The sequence below is a fragment of the Pholcus phalangioides genome, unplaced genomic scaffold (genome assembly GCF_987345545.1).
Source record: "Pholcus phalangioides strain wild (caught in Gottingen) unplaced genomic scaffold, Ppha-v1.0 ptg000042l_1, whole genome shotgun sequence".
NCBI classification, from domain to species: domain Eukaryota; kingdom Metazoa; phylum Arthropoda; class Arachnida; order Araneae; family Pholcidae; genus Pholcus; species Pholcus phalangioides.
In genome coordinates this window covers 32,856,644-32,877,296 of record NW_028301628.1, presented here as the reverse complement: position 1 = coordinate 32,877,296, position 20,653 = coordinate 32,856,644, and the positions used below count along the sequence as shown (strand labels likewise).

The 20,653-nt window shown below is 36.0% G+C and overlaps 2 protein-coding genes across 2 annotated transcripts in view; one reads left to right on the top strand and one right to left on the bottom strand.

Annotated features, from left to right (window-relative positions):
* rg (A kinase anchor protein rugose) overlaps nucleotides 1-20,653 on the bottom strand; it is a 152,755-nt gene that overhangs the window by 48,386 nt on the left and 83,716 nt on the right. The gene's annotated exons all lie outside the window — the stretch shown is intronic.
* On the top strand, nucleotides 3,825-5,446 carry LOC149064911 (protein mab-21-like 2). The gene has a single exon (XM_089254732.1). The coding sequence runs from the start codon at nucleotides 4,000-4,002 to the stop codon at nucleotides 5,095-5,097; it is 1,098 nt and encodes a 365-aa protein (XP_089110858.1). The 5' UTR covers nucleotides 3,825-3,999; the 3' UTR covers nucleotides 5,098-5,446.

Here is a 20,653-nt window from a genome sequence, read left to right as displayed (position 1 = left end):
GTAATTACCTAAAGCGCAAAAATATAGTGCTAGCTGAAATTAAAAATATCAAAATTATAACGTTTTTATATGGAGTTACTTAAAAAATATTTTTATGACGACGATATATTTTCTCAAGACTTTCAAACATTGAGTTATGTATTAGATCGGTTTACATCGATTTTAAAAAAAATATCTCTCAAATTCAGGAGATGATTGTTCCACATCTAATATAACTGAACGCGATTGTTTGCAGTGCATTTATTTTGTGAAAAATAAATGACTGAATAAAAGAAATTGAAATAACATTAGATCCTGGGGTAGAGCTTTATCAGCACTTATCCCCCACTATGGTGTAGCCATGAAGTTAACCAATGGGTTATTGGGACAGTCACTGGTCAGCTATTCAACTACAGTGCTGTGCAATGCATAAGCAAAACATGTGAATCAATTGGAAAAACAAACTTCTAATTTATTTTTGGCTTTTCTTATACATGGGTTGCTTTCGTGTCCAAAACGCTTACAATCTTGATGCGAATTCGACGGTATGTTGGTTTCTATCTGAAAGCTACGTATATGTCCAGAGATGAAAAGTCTGTCACTTCTATGCCCATCGCCAATGTTCGGGACGAGAAGGCTTCCTGATAAAAATTAATACTTAATGTTGAAGATTTTGGAATGCGAAATTTTTTGAAGTTCTCAATGCTAAAAAATATCCAAGTTCTACAGAATATCGCCTCTGAAATTCAAGAACTTAAAATAATGTTAAAAAGGCATTTATGGCAGGAAAAATTGAAGAAAGGCATTTTTACAAAAAAGTTTGAAAATAGGCAAAAAAAAGGCATTTATGGCATTTTGCCTGAACTTCCGGTCTCTAGGCACAAGCAAAAATATTTGAAATTAGCAAATGCTACAACTTGATTGATATATATATATATATACACACGATTAAAATTTTTCTCATCGATTTAGCCAATGAAGTGGGATCAATGAAACATTTTGACCTCCTACTGACAAATAATTTTTGAGAATTGTTTGAAAACAGACTCCCCACTTTTCCTTGACTAGGTAATCTGAAGCATGCAAAAAAAAAAAACACGCGTAAATCAAAGTCTGTGGTTTATTTAATAATTTACATCAGTGTTTCTCAACCTTTTTGAAAACAAGGGCCATTATCGTTGTTCCGATTTTTTTATACATTTGTCCCGTTTATTCAATGATACTTATTTGAATTTGTAATAATTACTAAAGACGCACACACACATACAGCGTTTTCATAATAGTATAAATTATATTATGATAATTATGGCAAAAATTATAGCTATTCACTTCACACATTTGCAAGTTTAACGTTATTTCCACAAATTTTCACCAATTTTAATTACGATCGGTGATTGTGCCTGCTTTTGGCAATGTGTCTTGATGACAATCGGTGATGTCTCGTATTTTACGGATTATTATTTAAAAAAGATCTCAGTTTACCATATTTTTCTCAATGAAATATAGTCATCAGATCATTTGAATACTTTTTCCGTGAAATACTGTACATTTTTGTTAACTGCGATTTGTAGCAGCACTATATCTTCACACCCTTCAGCAATTTTAGCAGTAGTTAGCAAATTGCATTTGAAGCAATAAATTGAAATTTTTGGCAAAAACTTAGTGATATCCCGGATTGAAGATTAGTTTCCCGCATTCTCCTCGATGATGTATGGCGAACATAAGTATGAACATGGCATAATTTTAATTGAAACCACATGGATATTACTAATATCAGTTACAATGGGTGAATAATTTTTGTGGACCACTTATGCCATCGTCGCGGACCAATTCTCATAGGTTGAGGAACGCAGATTTACTTTAAAAAAAAACCTATTTTATATGTACGTGCAGAGGCGGATTTATGGCTTTTGTGGCGGTGGGCTATTCAAATTTTGCCGCCCTTCTCCGTTTAAATATTTAATTACCTTGACCACCGACTATTACAACTTTCCGAACTGGACTAAAGCCCGCATAGCCCTTCTTGTAAATACGCCTCCGCGTACGTGAGAGGTAACTAGACCAGGACCTACAGTTAAAACGCGATTCCAAAATTCTATGTTTTCGTTCCCTTCACCTGGATTCGAACTTCACACCTGTCGAAAAAGGCGGTTGATATTTAATTGTCTGCCAGTGGCTCAATGAAAAAGCCTATTCACAAACAAACCGGCCTTTTCCTTTTCTTGCGCTTTTTATTTTTAACCCATAATATTTGATCATCGTCCTAGTATTTATACAGCAGTTTCAAATGGTCACAAAGCATTTATACATTTAGACTAAAGATTATCATTACATCAATACCACTTGAATTTGTCATATTGAATTTTCATAAAATGATAAGTTCATGAAAAATCAAATGAGAATTTCATAAAAACATTTTGATTAATTAAATGTTTGTCAAATATGGGTTAAGTGAATCCGATAGTTCTTTCCACCTGCTTCATTCCTCACTTCATTATCGTCGCAACATAAATTGACTAAGCACTATCTAGAATTACTCTTTTGTTACCGTTTCCAGATGGTAATCTTTCATGGTCTTTCAAAATAATGGCTAGATTAAGTCTATTCTTGAATTAATTATTATAATTCTATTGTTCAGAACTCAACGACCCGCTTCTTCTAATTAGAAAACATCGTCCATCGCTGACGATCGAATTTTTAGTACAATGACTTTTTCCCAATTGAAAATTGGTATAAACTAAAACGAAGCAGATATTTTGTGAAAAGTAGCATAATAAGCGACCGACAAAAAGGAAAATTTGAAAAAAAGACTTTCCTAGTTCATCACAGTCAAAGATTTTTGACATTTATAAGATATGATGAGAAAAAAAATTCGTTGGAGGTCCTTGCAAGACCCCATGTGACGTCAGGTTATATAAATGCGGTAGCAAGTCATTAATATCTGAAGGTAGCAGTTTTGTACTTTAGAACAGAGCCAAGTCAGTCAGCGATACATACTTTGCTTACAAAAATTCAATTTCCCTGGGGACTTCGTCCCAAAAAAAGCTTCACTAAATGACCCAGAAATGTTAGTCTGAGCTTTTCATGATGTTTATGTAACACAAATTGTGTCCAGCGTCATCGTATGTGCAGTTTTTTTTTCAGTTTATGGGAACAAAAACTCGATGTCAGAGATTACAATCATTATAAAAATACGAATAAGCAAAAAAAAAAACAGATAAATAAAAACTCATCGAGGAGCGTTGTAGCTAAAATAAACGGAGAAATAATAATAAAAATGGCACGTGAAACGCGATAACAATCACCATCATTCTGTAAATCTCAGTTAATGAATTCGTGTGACCAAATAAATAACATATCCTCCACCTCTTTTTACAAGGCAGGAGGAGTCCACACGTTAACACTTGCATTTCCATAACAAATAACGATAAAAAGAATGTTGAAATACCTATACATAATATCCTAGTCTCTTCAAATTGCTAGTGGTTAAATGTACCCCCCTTTTTGATCTTTTTTTTATCATGCATTTAACAAAAACCCGTGTGAATACAAACGGCCTTGTTACGTTCACTCTTCAATAGTAGCCTATGAACTTTAAAAAAATAATAATAAACGTATAAAACGAAAATAATAACAATCATCATCGGTCGGAGAGAGAGGTCGGGAATTTCGACAGCTTCAGGTGGATGGAGAAGTGCAATCCGATGGAACATTTATCGGAGCATGAAGCATGCTGGTTGGCTCTCGGACGGAAAAGGGCGGCAACGAATATCGCGCATGCCGCACAAGGAGTTGCACACGCCCACTTTGATGTGAGAAAAAAAAACGTTCAGGAACGCGTAGAGCAGCAAAATAAGAGTCTGGTTTGAATTTCACTCCTAAAACAAACTAAAACAAAAGCAGAGAGAAAATTCTAATCAACCTTTTAACGAACTGATAGCGAGAAGCTTTATCTGAATAACAATTATTTTTTCTTAGCTGCTAAGAAGCACGCGCTTCAGAGTAAACACAAGAGACGAGATGCTAGTACCTTCGGACATGCTTTCGGCTCAATCTAAATTACTGTATCAGCTGAATAAGTTTTACGGAGAACGGGTGCAACCGAGAAAAGGCGGAATCGCTAAAAATGTCAGAGAGGTATGCAAAGTCGTCCAAGACGTGCTGAAGGAAGTCGAGGTGCAAGAACCGCGCTTCATATCATCCCTGAATGATTGCAATGGAAGGTACGACGGTTTCGACGTCATCTCGCAAACAGAATTCGAAGTCGTCCTGTATCTCAACCAAATGGGAGTATTCAATTTCGTAGATGACGGATCCTTACCGGGATGTGCCGTGCTAAAGCTCAGCGACGGTCGAAAGCGATCCATGTCCCTCTGGGTAGAGTTCATCACTGCCTCTGGATACCTGTCGGCCAGGAAGATCAGATCCAGATTCCAGACCCTGGTAGCGCAAGCTTGCGACAAGTGCACGTACAGAGACATCGTCAAGATGGTAGCTGACACTACCGAGGTCAAGCTCAGGATTCGCGAGCGCTACGTGGTGCAAATCACGCCAGCCTTTCGATGTAGCGGACTATGGCCAAGATCAGCAGCACACTGGCCTATACCTCATTCACAGTGGCCTAATCCTAATCTCGTAGCAGAAGTAAAGACCGAGGGTTTCGATTTACTCTCGAAGGAATGTGTGTCATTGCAAGGAAAGCAGTCTTCCATGGAAGGGGATGCGTGGGTTTTGAATTTCGGAGAAGCCGAAAATCGCCTCCTGCAAGGTGGCTGCAGAGCAAAGTGTCTCAGCATCTTGAAGACGCTGCGGGATCGTCACCTCGACCTGCCGGGAAGCCCAATATCAGGATACCATCTAAAGACCCTGGTCCTTTACGAATGTGACAAACATCCATCGGAGCGCGAATGGGACGAGACCTGCATCGGGGATCGGTTGAACGGGATCCTATTGCAGCTCATATCATGCCTGCAGTGCCGCAGGTGTCCGCATTACTTCTTGCCACAACTGGATCTGTTTAAAGGGAAGTCTGTAAGTTCCCTGGAGAACGCTGCAAAGCAGACCTGGCGATTAACTCGAGAACTATTAACAAACCCAAGATCTTTGGAAAAACTTTAATGTGAAAATTACTATTTAAATTGGAATGAACTGACTTCGCGGAAGTCAAAAATTTAATACGTAGTCATTTAAAATCCCAAATGATGGTTTTCGTCGACTTCTGTCCCTTTCGCGTAGACTGTAGGAAAAAGACAATACAAAACTGGTTAAGCTGTACATAGTGAGATTTCCACGGAGATTGCAGTGAAATCAGAACACGGACAGTGTTATTTCTTCAATTTTCGCGAATACATAAAAAAGAAATGACACATCGTTAGAGTTTTTATTATTTTTTTTTCTTATCTTATCGCGGGAAAAAAAGACGAAAATCAGATTTTTGTGTGAAATGTGCAATAAATTTCGAAAGGCATTCTAGGAAAAGGTATCAGGTTTTTTGTTTGCTGAAATTTTTTTCACCAACGAGCAATGAATCAATCATCCAGGAAAAGAAATCAGGGGAAAAGTGGATTTTTCGACAAAGCAGTGAGTATAGCAAAATTACGCAGGAAATCTAAAATAACAGAGTTCATAGCAAAACATTTCTTTAGCAACTACAATAATTTTTTTAATAGATTTAACCCATTTGCATCATTCGAAAAAGCGGAAAATTGGCCCACATCACCAAAATTTTTTTTTTTATTGTATAATGTTAAATATTTCAAAATGATAAAAAATCGAAAAACAAACTGACATACACTAAGAATTTATAATGTTACTTAGTTCAATAAAGATATACATTGAAAATAATTTGAAAAATTAAAGTTAATAGTTTTATACAGTATGATAGTACTCTAGTGTTTTGTTCTTATGCATAAAAAACTCGCGCCCATATATATGTGCTTTGGTGATAATGGCCAGGAAAATTCCGCGCATATATGCGCTTATGATGCAAATGGGCTAAACAAAAACTGGTCCGATTAATAGACTGATCGGGACGGTTAATTGCAGTTAAAAATTTTAGTTGAGTTAATCGACTCAATCAATCAATCAAAGTTCGATTAAAATTTGCGTAAAAAGTTACTAATTTAACTTTATTAATTTAACTAGACCGATTAGATGTCTTATATTATTACCATAACATTTTGGATCACTAACATTTAAAAACATTTGAATAAATAATTTGATGAAAATTTTTCGGCATGGGGAAATACAAGTTGGTTCAACGAAAACTGGCGATTTCAGTTTCAGACGGAATTTAATTGGAGTTTTAGAACCAAAATGTATTGTCTATTTTATAATCTATTCCTATTTTTCTTAATCTATTCCTACATTTGTTCACACCTAGAGCATAGGTGTGTGAGAAATTAATAATGCGAGGTTACGAAAAACATTCGATGAAAGTTTGATTAATCAGTCGATTAAAAACTTACAAATTAAAAGTTTTAATCGATTCTCGGCTCTAATTAAACTGTTAATAAGAAAAGAAACAATATATTACGACATGTGTACAAGTATTCATCTTCGGCAGCGTATACGTATTTATTTCAGTTCAAAAAGATTCTGAAACAAAGATATCGATAAATTCACGTTTAAAGTGTTCACTGAATAACAGAATCAAACATCAGACATTGGCATACAAGTACTTGCTCTAGTTTCCTAGATGTCTTTCGACAAATAACGATAAGATGACATGCCGATCAGAAACAAGGAGAAAAAAAAAAGCGTGTGAAGTTGGTGTGTATTCACAGAATTAGGAAAACTTTAAGGATGTCCAAACAGAATTTTGCACACATAAACGATTAAAACGATCACGAAAATCTACCGAAATTCTGGTTCCCAATAATTGCAAATTAAGATATAGTTTCGATCAATTTCCAGAGTATTCATATAGAATTTCCTTTTTTATTACAAATAGCCCAACCACTATAACAAATCTGTAACTTGCTATTATTAACGTGATACAGTTCGATTGTTTTAATCATTTAAAAAAATCTTTTCATTTTTTCTATTAAAAAAATGTGAACCGTATTTACCCGTTCTTACCAAAGTTCAACAAAAAAGAAATGCAAAAAAAGCTGACAGAAAAAGTAAAAAAAAATTATGCACGTAAACTATAAACATTTATAGTTACAGTCTATTTTTGAACTAATATTATCTATCACCAAGAGAGAAATCGAACTGAAGAAAATTTTAACTCAAACTGCGGAATCGACCATATAGTTAAATAAAGGATTCCACTTGTAACCCCCCCCCCCCCACAAAAAAATAAAAAATAAAACTTTCAAAAAAATGTTTAACGTCGAATTGCAATGTAGAATATAGATATATACAGTATTTTATTTTAATGGCTATTTTTATCCACAACATGTTTCGAAAGATTCATAAACATAAAACTAAAGTTACGATTAGAATTGTGACGAGAAAAAACACTTATTATGCGAGCATATCATTTGATCAATTTAACAACATATTCACTCCTGTATGATCAATTTGCATTATGATAGCAGAAAAGCAAAACAGCAGCGAAAGAATGAAAAATCCACAAAGAGCTCGAAAAGATATGTAGGATCATATTTGAAATACAAAATGTAATCAAATCTATTTTTTAAATTATTAAAAAAATTTCCCATCTCCAAGATATGAAACTTAGCAATTTTAAATTTTGGTTTATTTGAATTATTATTATGACATCTCGCCAAACAATTTTTTCAATAACACTGATTTTTTTTATATTTCGGGTTTTCCCCGGATATTCTCCTAATAGCGATGAATTTCGTTTCATATTTCGATTCGTGTTCATTTCTTCTAAGAATGTACAAGAATGAAGTAATTGAAGACACGCCTTTTAAGTAAAAAAAAAATGTATAAAATATGGCATAGGCGTAAAACAAGTAGCAACACGCACGTTGGATGTGCACCGATAAACTCATCTCAATTCCGGGAGTTGGAGCGGATAGGGTCCCGCGTTCCTACCGCAGAAACACGGCATCGAAACGAAGCGATTAGCCAGATTCTCACAGCAGTGAAAACGCGTTGATATATCACCCACAACACCACGGGAAGATATCTCACTAACACCGTCGTTGTTTCCTTGCAATGAGATGATGCACTTTTCAGGCTTAAAAAACTTAAATTTCACTTACATGCTTCTTACATTACAAGCTTCTTTTTATTAAATAAAAATTCGATAAATCAAATAAACTCCCTAAAAAGTTCCTAACGTTCCCCCCCGAAATCTTGTGATTGTATTCATTGCAACGGAAAAAAAATACCGATGAAACTTTCAATAGAACGTGAAAATCTACTGCACATGAATTTAAAAAAAAACTATTTGTGTCGTGGTGTAATTACTGTGGTTTATTTCAGTATATTTAGATCGTAGAATGACAAGTATTCAGATATTAAAGTTAAATCATAGAAGAAAGATATTATTGAAAAAAATACATCAGAAATTCAAAATTATAGTTCATGAACTCATGATTGTGAATTTTCATAAACGGGAAAAGTTACCCAACAAACTACTATATAGACACTTTCTCAGCCACCTCGTTGGGTATTTTGCCTGTTGTGGCCTTGTATTTGTAATTGCTTTACTTACAAAACCATAAGAGAAAATGTCATCGTCCCCCACACGTTTCACAAAAAAAAAAGGCTTTACAAATATAAAATTTTTGCAAGTAAGCAGTGAATAAGACAATCAAATAAGAAAACTTTACAAACTTTCAGAGTACAAAAACGTTTTCTACAAAACAAATTCTCTATCCATTTCAGGGCATAACATTCAATCAATTACTTACTAAATAAACACATAGTAAAAACTAATCTCGAACGAGATCAAAGATTTCACTGGAAGAAAAAAATTTCAAGAAACTTTCATGAAAATGAAAAGGCATGGAAAAGGAATTGATGATTGCCAAAATATTTCTTTCAGCCTTTATCAACTACGTTATGAAAAATGAAAGAAAACTGTAACAAATAAAAATATGGATATAAATGATAATAAATGACTGAATTGAATTATTTGGTATGTCATTTCGGTTGTAATTACCTGCCAAATTTTTAAAAAAAAATTTTAAACAATTAATTAGTACATACTAAATATTTAACTTATAACTTTGAACTACCGTCAGTAAATAAAAGCTTAAGCGTCCGTCCAGTAAGAAATGTCTCAGAGTTAATTAACAGAAATTTCGACTATTTCACGAACCAAGTTTTTCTTCACACGCCAATCCATGTGGCCAATAAAGGCAAAGTCAATTTTGTACAGCAACGGAAATTAGCCTAAGGAGGGAGGGGGGGAGGGATTAATATCCTTCACACAATGTACAAACGTGGATTTAAAGAGTTCGGCTTCCGAAAGATGTACTTAAAACTGATAAGTTACATACAAGGTGTGATCAAAAAGATCCCGAACTACCACTACAAAAAATATAGGGTTCAAATTACGATGACATTTCGCCGGGAAAATTCGCCTATGATGTCGTCACTCATGAGGCTAAGATTTATGGAAATCCCTTGAAAGAGAAATCCACATTATTTATTTTTCTCTTAGAAGTTTTGTAAGTTTTCTTTACTTTCGAGATGAACGGAAATTTAGAGCGACGTGCTTGCGTTTCCACGTTATTCGTTAAACCTGAAATACATACTTCTGAAAAAATTGAAATGTGGAAAAAGGTTTTTGATGACCATGTTATAAAAAAATATCCAAGTTTATCAGCGTCACGCTCATTTTAATATCAATCCTTAAGAGACAACTAAAGTTTTGGGGTATCCTTTTACGTGCGCTACTCTTGTCGAATGTAAGATGTCGAAAAAATGGAACGATCGCAGACTTTATCCGAATCTAATAAAATGGCTGTGAGAGATAAAATAGTGAGAGCTAACAATCACAGGAAAAATTGTTGTTACAACGGACTTCTCGTTGCAAGCGAATTTCAAGTTTTTGCTCCGTCAGGTTATAAATTGGAAAAATGCGTGCTATATCTGCATTATAATCGTCTTTTAGATTATTTTGTTCTAATATTAAGGGATGCGTAGGACTGCAGTCGTAAAATTGATTTTTTGGTCTCACAGAACTTGATTCTCTAAGACGTCTTTTGCCTAAAATTTCGTATTCTCAAAACGATTTAGCAGACAAAGAACAATTGAGATTCTCAATTATTACATTACTGCGAAATTCCACGGATTTACAGATCGCTAATATTTTTTCTGCTAATTGGAAATTTTTTTTAGCACGATTTGTTCAACCGTTCGGACGCGACTTTAAACTGCAAGTCCCAGTCAAATATGGCAGTGAGCGTCTTAGTCAGTGGGAGAGACAAAATTCGAATAAAATCATCACATATCCAATGTGAATAGTGAAAAGGTCTAAAAATATGAAGAGGGAGTGGAAAATGTGACTAATCCTTTGTTAGAAGTAGGACCTCAGAAAAATGTTTACGAGAAGCATGTGCGATGATAAGTGATAGTATTGTTCAAGTCTTTAAAGGGGGAACCTGAAATTTTTTTGACGTTATAGCGAATATTTCATAATCACTGTAACCGAATATTTTTCGTGACTTTAACATTAGCTATTTGAAAATCACTCGTTATAGCGAGATTCTCGTTGAACGCCGTACTCGTTACACCTGACTTTTACTGTAGTAGGTATAAATTTTAGATCTATCTAGGCAATCTTGACAAATGAAATGGATATTCACACCGGGGACTTTTCGATATGTCCTAAAATGAAATGATAGTTCAAAGGGAGTAAATTGAATGATTTCGAAGAAATGTAGAACAGCACAAGGTGCTGCATGGGACACCCTGACAAAAAACGCCACCACTTTCCAACGCATTCAATCAGTGGCAGAAAAGCTGGAATAAGTGTATTTAGTCTGTAAAGAGAACTTTGGCGTTGATTTATAAAATATTAATTATACTGTATAATGTAGTAAACACTAGGATAAAAGCTATTTACGGAATCATTACAGGATCTTCTTGATCGTATACCTTGTGTTCCCTATTTCTATGGATTAATTTATTTTACGGATTATTATTGCTTTTGAACGTGGAAGATCAAATTTCCGTTATTTCAGAACAAATACTCGAAAAGCAGGATTAGTTGAGTTTTACAGAAGTATCACGAAAATACAGGATTTGTTTCAAAAAGAGCCACCCGATTTAAAATGCGTATATTATGAAAAATATTGAGCATAGGCACTTAAAATTAATTTTATATTACATGGCCAATAAAAAAGTTTTTTTTACAAACCAAATTAAAAGTGCTCAATATGTCCACCTTGGGATGCACGACATGTGTCTATACGGTAGTCAAATTCATCAGAAACTTTTGCGAGCATGTTTGCATCCACTGCCAGTGGATTTCTCTGGACTACGTGCGAAACTCTGTCGGATGCACTCCACATTTTCGTCTGACATGCGGGGACGGCCACGAACCCATGTCTCGGAATTGTTTATACCATCGCCTAATGCTCTGAGCGGTAAGAAGTTCAACACTAGGGTATTGTCGACGAAAAGCACGATGAACAGTTGTTACGGACTCACACTTCGCGAAGCTTAGAACACAAAACAATTTCTGTTGTGCAGTCGCTATCTTGACAAACACTGAAGTGGCGGCCGAAGGAAGAGCGTTAGTGCTGCCTGTCGGCAACTGCGTGAAACTCGAGATTTCCCTCTTTCTACCTATGCATTATTCGATCAAAACGGATTAAAAGCGGAATAGTTATGGTTTTTTTAAATCGGATGATTCTTTTTGAAATACCCTGTATTACGCGATAAATGGCAGATTTTCCCTGTAGTTGCCCGTTAATGATTTCACAAATCATGGATACCCAAGAGTGATCATATTTCATTGAAACTAAACCGGGCATACAGTCAGTCGTTGCAATCAATCATGAAAAAAAGTCGAATTGCATCCCATTACCAAAATCGAAGTTACGCTGAACAAAAAATAGTTGATTTGAGACTAAAAACTGCAGATATTATATCCAACAGTGTGATCGCAGTCACAGCTTGTCCTTATTCAGCACTGAGCCATGCGATGTTATTTTGTTTTCAAATAAAAATACTTACATTTAACCTACAAAAGTTTTTAACAACTGGCTGTTGCGAAGATGAATTTCTGGAAAGAGAAAATTCAACTGCCTTTGCGGGGAATCGAACCCATGTCCTTTCACTTCCCGGGCGAACGGCGTAGACCACTAGACTACAAAATCAACGAATCTCTAATCTAAATCTTTCCTTGGAGCTCGTATACACTGGAAGGGACCGTACATGGACGGCCGGACCTGACTCAGGCCAAGCTTTTAACATTTACCTTATTTCACACGACTGACCTCTGAGAAGTACAAATGACACCCTCATACATAAAAATTGGTCACATTAAATAACAGCCCTAGATCAGAAATCGGCAACAGTAGAACGCCTACAATATGTTCCCTAAGTTTTCCGCGGCAGAGATTGAAAGATTTAAAAAGAAGTTTCAAATAACTGCTTTTGCATGCTTATGCAGTTTCAGTATCAAAAACCACCTTGAACTTGTGAAAAAACCTAAAACATCTGTACAAAAATGGAATGCTCAATTATATATCCAAACATCACATCCTCCACGCTCATCTCGACAAATTCAAAGGCATGGATGCTAAACTCAAAAGAGCATCTTCAACAATTCTCGACTTGGAGCATTTATACCAAGGAGAATGCATAGAAATTATCATGGAGTATACTTTCGGTACTGATAACGGGAAAATAAAGTTACACATACGAATGAAGACCAGATAAAAAGCTTAAGCAGCACTTTTTCTGACGAATCTCAATTGATGCTCGCCTGATAAAGAGAGCTTCCAACAGAAAAATAAAAATTGCTATCAAACGCACTGTATTACATAAACGCATATTATGTGTTTTAAAGAAAAATATTTTTCATGAGAAAAAAAAAATGAAATTGTCATCACAGAGCTCATTCTTCGAATGAGTTGATACGATTTGTATCTGTCACACTAATATCTCACTTATTAATAACATTAGAGAGGTAAAGTGAAATCGCAACAGTCACCATCATCATGACTTTTTTATTTACAGTCAGCCCCATGTATTCTCGGTTTTTTTTCCCTTTATTAAAAAAAAAAAATTTGACAACACTCAGCAATCGTCATTCACATGTTTTGTTTACAAAATATGAGTTGTGCTTGTTTAGGATGGCTCATTCTTCTAGTGCTACTGATAATGCTTTGAAAAGGTAAATAAAAGTGAAAACTTCACAAGAAAAATTGGATATATTGCTATGGTTGGAGAAAGTCAATACCTGCTGCCGTCCGCCATTACGGAATCAACGAAACTACGTGAGATATATCAAGAAAAAAAAATGTGAAATTCGTTCAGCCGTAACTGTAGCTGCACCTATGACAGTCAAAACTTTGCAGCGCCTACGGGATCCATATATTTCTCGTACAGAATATGCTGTTTTTGTGGGTACAAGACTGATACAAAAAGGTATTCCAATTGATTGTAATATTTTAACACAAAAGGCGAATACTTACTCTTCCATAAAGAAAGGGCTGATGAAACGTCTATTTCATTTTATGCAAGTAAAGGTTGGTTTCATAGGTTTAAGAAACGATTCGGATCACGCAATGTAAAAATCACTGGCCTGTCAATCCTCTGCCGACCAGGAGGCAGCTAGAAAATTTCCAAACACTTTGTAGAACATTATTGAAGGGATGGGTTATGCACTTCAACACGTGTTTAACGCTGACGAAACTACGCTATTTTGGAAGAAAATGCCGCAAAGAATTTAAGCAAGAAAAAAAAATCGAGCTGCTGGTTTTAAGGCAAGTAGAGATACTTACTATGTTATTTTGCGCAAATGCGTATGGGTAAATGATAAACCCCATCATTTTCAAATCTGTGAATCAGTGAACATTAAAGGAAAGGATAAGCCAAAGCTCCCAGTATTTTGGACGAACAATAAAAAAACCAGATGAAGATCAAGATAAAGAAGCAGAAGACAAGTTCACCACAAGTAACATAGTGGGAGGACTTCCCAAGCTCAAATCAGCAATAGATTATTTTTATAACATAGACCCCTCTATTTTACGTTCCTCACATGTAGAAAAATTAGTAGAGGAAGCCTTGTCAACATACTCCAACATACTTGATATGAAGAGAAGAAACGGCAAACAGAAAAATCACAATATTCTTTCAGAAAACATCGCCAACAATCGCTGCACCCTCTTTTACATTCCCTTCTACCTCTGCTTCACCCTGCACTTTCTTGTGATGTTCAGTAAACGAGATATACAAAAAAAACCCCCATGCTTTCGGTTATTCGCGGTCACCCCCGCGAATACGATGGGGGCCGACTATATTCCTAAACTGATCATCCACTGTAGATCTGTAGTTTTCAAACTTTGTTACCCGCGGCTCTTTTGTTCAATTCATGGTTCACCTGAGGTACACACGCAATAGATATTTTCACTAATAAAAGAACCGCTTCAAAGCATAAATAGGCACACAAATCAATATCTCCAGCTCGCCGCGACGTCCCTAGGAGTCGCTACGCACACTTTGAGAAACACTGATTTAGATACTACTTGATAACATATACTGTAATCGTATTTAATTTCGAACGAACGAAAAATATAAAGTAGAACTTGGTTAATTCGAATTTTTGATAATTTGAACTTTTACAAGCTCCCCTTGAGAGTTTTCGATCTAATTTAATGTTAAATTTCGTTGTTTAATTCGAATTTTTTTCCCGTATTTTTTGAAGTTAAATGGAAAAAAAATCATGATTTTTTGCATGAGCAAATTTAGTTTGGAAAACTTTCTACAAGCTAGACTGAGTTTCTCGATCAAATTGTTAAACGAAAAAATTTTAAAGGCAAATAAAAGAGATGCTGATTCCAGAACAGTTGAATAACCCATTAACGCCGATTGGTAAGAAAATTTTTTCTTTGCCAATAATAAATGTGCAAGTGGTTACACTCATTATTTTTGTTTTTAAAAAAATCAAAGTCTTCGTTAATGGGACAATGTAGCAGCTGAGATCAATCAAATAATTACAAATTATTAAAATTTGGGAAACAGTTTCGTAACTGATAAAATTTTAATAATTGATAATTATAATCATATGTGAATGTTGATTATTACGTTGCAGTTTGTAATTTTACGGATCCAGGTTAGATTAATTGGATAATTCGAACTTTTCTTCAGTGACTTTGGACTTCGAATTAACCAAGCTGGGGACTGCATTAGAAAACTTTTTTTAAGTCTTGCAGTTATGGTTTTCGATTAAAATAAACAGCATACACTGTAGCATGAGTCTAGTTCCGATTGTTTTAACTAAAAAATTTCACTAAAACCTTGTTCATTTGAACATGTAATTGGTATTACAGAATGGGGAAAACCAAATAAATGAACGGGTCTATAGTATAGCTAGTAATTACCGAAATCACGATCAAGAAACTTTAAAAAGAAGGATGGATTAGTATTAGCGGAAGAGTTCCGGTACGAGTTCCTATTTAGCCCCCGGGGAGCTTGTTATAAGGATTAAGTTTCAAAAAGATTACAGTAGGGGGAAAAAATTGAGATCCTCCTACAATCGGTAATGAACAGACCTCCTACTCAATTTTTTTTTCTTTTAACAAAAGATAATTCAAATGCTGGAAATATAACACCCTCTCCACCAAATTTCATGTACCGAAAAATTCAAAAAGGGGGAGAAGTTTGAAAAGTAAATATATAACGTCGACGTTCGTTACGTGACCCTCTTTATGGTGACCAGATGAGGTGCCTGGGAAACCGGGACGAATTCCGGAATTCGTTATTAAAAACCCGGTCATTGCACGGAATCCATCAATACAATCCGGGACATTTTAAAAACCCTCATTAGATGGGCTGGGCATTACGGTGTAAAATTGCCAACTAACAATGTAATATGAAAATATTTTTTCCACTGTTTCTACACAGAGGCACCAAAATATCAGGATGGAGCTAATGTTGTCAGATTTCTCGTATATACGGGACTGAAGGGCGTACGCCATGAAAGGGGTGGCTTAATTACATAATTAATAGATAATTACGTGATTAACATTAATTACTGGGCGGGGGGCCTTAGTCCCTCCACAAAATTTATTGGGGGCGGGGGGGCTCAAAAACCTCAAGTCCCCAGGTTATGGCACCTATGCACAGATTATACGTTAATACAGTGGTTCTCAACCGGGCGCCCCAGGATATTCCAGGGGGCCATGGAGGAAAATATCGCAAAAGGGGGAGCCATAGCTGCTGATAATAAAGCCACGAAGAAATTTATTAAGAGTGACAAAAAAAAATTTAATTTAAAAAAAAAAATGCACAGAATATTTTTTTCACAATTTTTCCTCTATTTAAGTAACATTAACATAAAGATTTGATTGATATTTCAACACCGAACATAAGGATCTGAGTAGTTGAAAGATGAAATTTAGTACGTGAAGTATCAAATATTTTAAGAGTTTCACGAAAACAAGCACAATGACATTTTTGTGTGTGTTCATCCAATTTTTCATAAGTAGGGCTCTGATTTTTATAACCTAAAGATGAAACGTCATTGCTGATAAGTTATTAGCTGCTACGTTTCTTTTTTAGGTCATAAAAATCAGAGTACTAGTCATAAGCTTGTTATCAATAACTATAAGGTTTCGAGATGAATGTATTTATATATACAGTGTCACTTTAATGACAGTGATTGACATTTATTTGAAGACAACCAACCAAAAAACTGCGTTAAATGCGAATAAAACTATTTTGTTGACATCAGGAGAGACAGGGCTACACTTTGTAATTGGGTTTTTAAGCACACGGTGTCCGTATAAAAAGTTAACATTTTTATTTTAATAACTATACAACACTTTGCAAAATGAACGACATATCGGAGTACTACACGTTAATAGGATAATTTTTCTAATTGAAAGTATTCCTGTAGGGCGAACGGTTCGTCAGTAAAATACCATACGTCTTGTTACCTATATACCCTGCACATTACATATAATAGTGTCTGTTATGTGAAATATTGTGTTACGTTTAAACCAACTCACACGTTGCTTCGTTCGCCTGAGAGAGAGAGAGGCCACATTATGAACCAAAAAGCCACTTGTCATCTAAGGAGATATCAGATTTTCACGATGAATGTAAATCTCACCGTATCGAAATTGTATAATCAGTAAACCAATAATTTTTTTATTTGAAATTTGATTATTTATAATTTCTGATTTATCCAAATTCAAATTTACCCAAGAAAAACTAATTTGTAAATAATTCAAACTTCTCCTGTACAGTATGACGTCTTCAAGCGCAAAGAGGTCGTTCGAAGTATTACGTCAGCAAATTTTTAGCCATTTTTGACTGACCCCCTCGTCAGCAGCTTAGAATATTTCATATCTTCAAAAAAAGGTGGTTGATGACGTAAGCAACCTTCAAACCCCCCTCCTTCCCATCAAAAGTCAGCAAATCAGAAACCTCCTCTTCCCCCCCCCCCCTCGATGCTGAATGACCCCAAAGTTTACATTGATTGAAAATAATTTATTACATTTTTTTACTATGTTGTATATTGTTTATTTTGCTTTTTCGTTATTTTCATAAATTAAAAATTAATTAAATTCAAACACATATTTATACTTTAAACAATACTGGAATAATTGTCTAATGGGAAAACAGGGGGTAGGAAATTAATCATGGTTGTAAGGGGGGGAACACAGGAATAAGAAATGGTTGAAGGGGGGTGCAGTATTTCATTGAGACTATAACGAGACATCTAACAGATTGGCACCGAACACTGGGTAAAATCATTTGACATTATTGTAGTCAAAGCAAACTAGGTCACTTATTTGGGTCATAATTACAAGAGTGACAGCCGATATCCGAAGACAGGGCATTCCGTAGGAATGGTGAAAAAATGCCTGGTATTTTATACAAGCATATTCACATGCGTATAAATCAAGAAATCAATCTTTTGCGATATGCGTAACATGCTGAAGCCCATATCTGTTTTCCCCGTATTTTGAAATCTAACAATGAGCTTCATGTATAAATTTCCATTGTTGAAGCTACTGGCACTGAATTTTCTTAAACAATGCAAAAGTGCCTTTGTTTTGGCTGGGAACATGTTTTCAGTTTGTGATGTTCATTCTTGTTCATCCCCTCTGTAGAACTCCCCGCGGCGTTTTACCTGTCTCATCCGATTGGCTGACCAGCCTTCGTCTGCCACAAGGCAGTAGCACTTGGCCAACACCATCTATAGCACAAGGTCTCCGCGAAAAAGCTCGTGACGTTACTGAAGGTCATTAGATACACTACAAAAAAAGGTAGAAATGGCGCATGAGTCGGCCGGCTATGGGTGAGATTATCGTCTTCGGTGAAGTCACGAGCTTCGAGCGGAGGCCTTCTGCTATAGATGGTGTTGACTTGGCCTACATCGCGACATTCCGCGGGCGGAATGATCGGCGAGGTAGCAGCCGATGTCGAAAAACTTCTTTCAGAGAACATCGTTAGGTTCAGCCCTAGGACGCCGGGTTCAGGACTCGACGTAAGGACAAGGCCCTCAATCAGAGCACGCAACTAGAGGTTGCTGCTGTTCTGGAGACCATGGAAAGAAGAGCTTCGATCGGTTGCCCAGGATGAAGACGGAAATAGGCCTACGTGAGTAACCCGCCGTTCACAAAGGATTAGCCCGCCTGGCACCATACATTTTGGGAATGTATATGTACAACGACGTCAGAAGAGTATGTAGATTTTCATTTTCAGAATCAATCCTGGGGTACTCGAACACTCACGGCATCCCAGAACCGACATCATAGTGGTCAGTCTGATATAACTAAAATACATAGCGCAGTTTACCGCCCTCTATGCAAAAATTAGAAGGAAGCAATAACTGAAATTTATGCCGGCAATTTCACGTAACTAAATTATGCCATAAAAAAAAGTTTGGAACCGTTTTCTTTATTTCCAGGGTTCCATCACAGGGACAAAAAGAAATGTAACCAGCTCCTCGTTTCACTTAGGGGCCATTCAAGTATTACGTCAGCATCGATGGGGGTTTCCTGACTTTTGATGACAAGGGGGGGGGGTTTGGATAATGCTTACGTCATCAACCACCCTACATGAAAATACGAAATATTTTTAATGACATCCTACTCGGTGCGCCAAAAACGAGAAAAACCTTTCAATAGTTTGTTGGCGCTTGAAGTGCCCTACAGAACCACTTTAGTGATCTCTAAATGCTTCACGGATCCAAGTGCTCTGGAACTGTGCCACGCATCACTCAAGTGATCCGTAATTATATGCCGCGGATCACAACAAAACTCTGGAAAAAAATTATATGTGAAGATGAATAAGACCTGCATCATCTTGGCTGAAAAAAAAATTGAACGAAGTGAACTATTTTTTCACAAAAGAAAATTTTATATTCGAAAAAATAGTTTGTTGACAATTGTTTTTAATGCATTTTTTTTTTGAGTATCAAAAATGCAAAAACATTTCGAGAAATCCAAAAAAAAAATGATCTGGGTCTGAAAGGATTACGTCAGCAAATATAAATGTGCAAACTTTAGAAAATTGGGAAATGTTTGAATATTTACTCTACCCATGTTAGAGCTACGGCTGTCATTTTCCTAAAACGTTTTATAACGTATTTTTCTATAGGGGATACACATTTGCGTTTCTCTCAGGCAGAACTTATTAGCAAAGAAAGTTATCCAAACCAGCGGATAAACCCAAAAAAAGAAAATTTGCACATTCATGGCTCTGGCATAAGGTTGAACGCACAGCCGTCCATAGAGGCCTGCGACAGGTGCGGTCGCACCGGGCCCCGCGCTTACACGTGTACTCACAGTAAATACCTTCGGTCAATTTTTCATAAATTTCTGTGTTAATTTAGATTTAGTTGTGTGTTTAAAATTTTTTGTAGGGATATTTCTATATATATAAATATTGATGAGTATTTTGGAATAATGAATGCCGATTTCCCGCCCCTACAAAATATGTAAAATCGGAGCAAAGGGGTCCCCAAACATTTTGGGAGTACCGAAATTTTTGAGACGCACCCGGCCCCGTGTCTCGTAAGTGCGGCCTGCTTGAACGATATATATTTATTGGAAGCCGGCTACTTATTGCATTTTTGAGCTATATGCAAAATGATCGCAAAAATTAGAGGAAATAAGTACTCTTTTCTTGTGGCTCCAGCCAGCACTATCTTTAGCTGGAGACTAAAAAAAGGTGTTGCCCCGCGCGGTTATCTGTTCTATGACTGCACCCCCTCTACCAGTTCGGAAGAGTATAGCAAGAAACAATATCAGTAATATAATATATGTAATTTAGAAATACGTTTTCCATCTTCCAACTCCCCTCATCTGGTTCTGTTGAATCACATGCTATTGCTCTCTCCCCCCTGAAAATGAGATGAAGAGAAGGATAAGGATGAGACTGGGGTGCTAACTGTGTTACACACTAACTGTTTGACTGAAAGCAGACGTGCACACACTCTTTCTCTTATTACATGCTGTAGTCCGAATGGCAGCAAACACAGACATCTACTACTGTAGCTGGATGAAACGACTAACATTCATACATTCATTTACTGGAATCATCCGTAAAACTGATA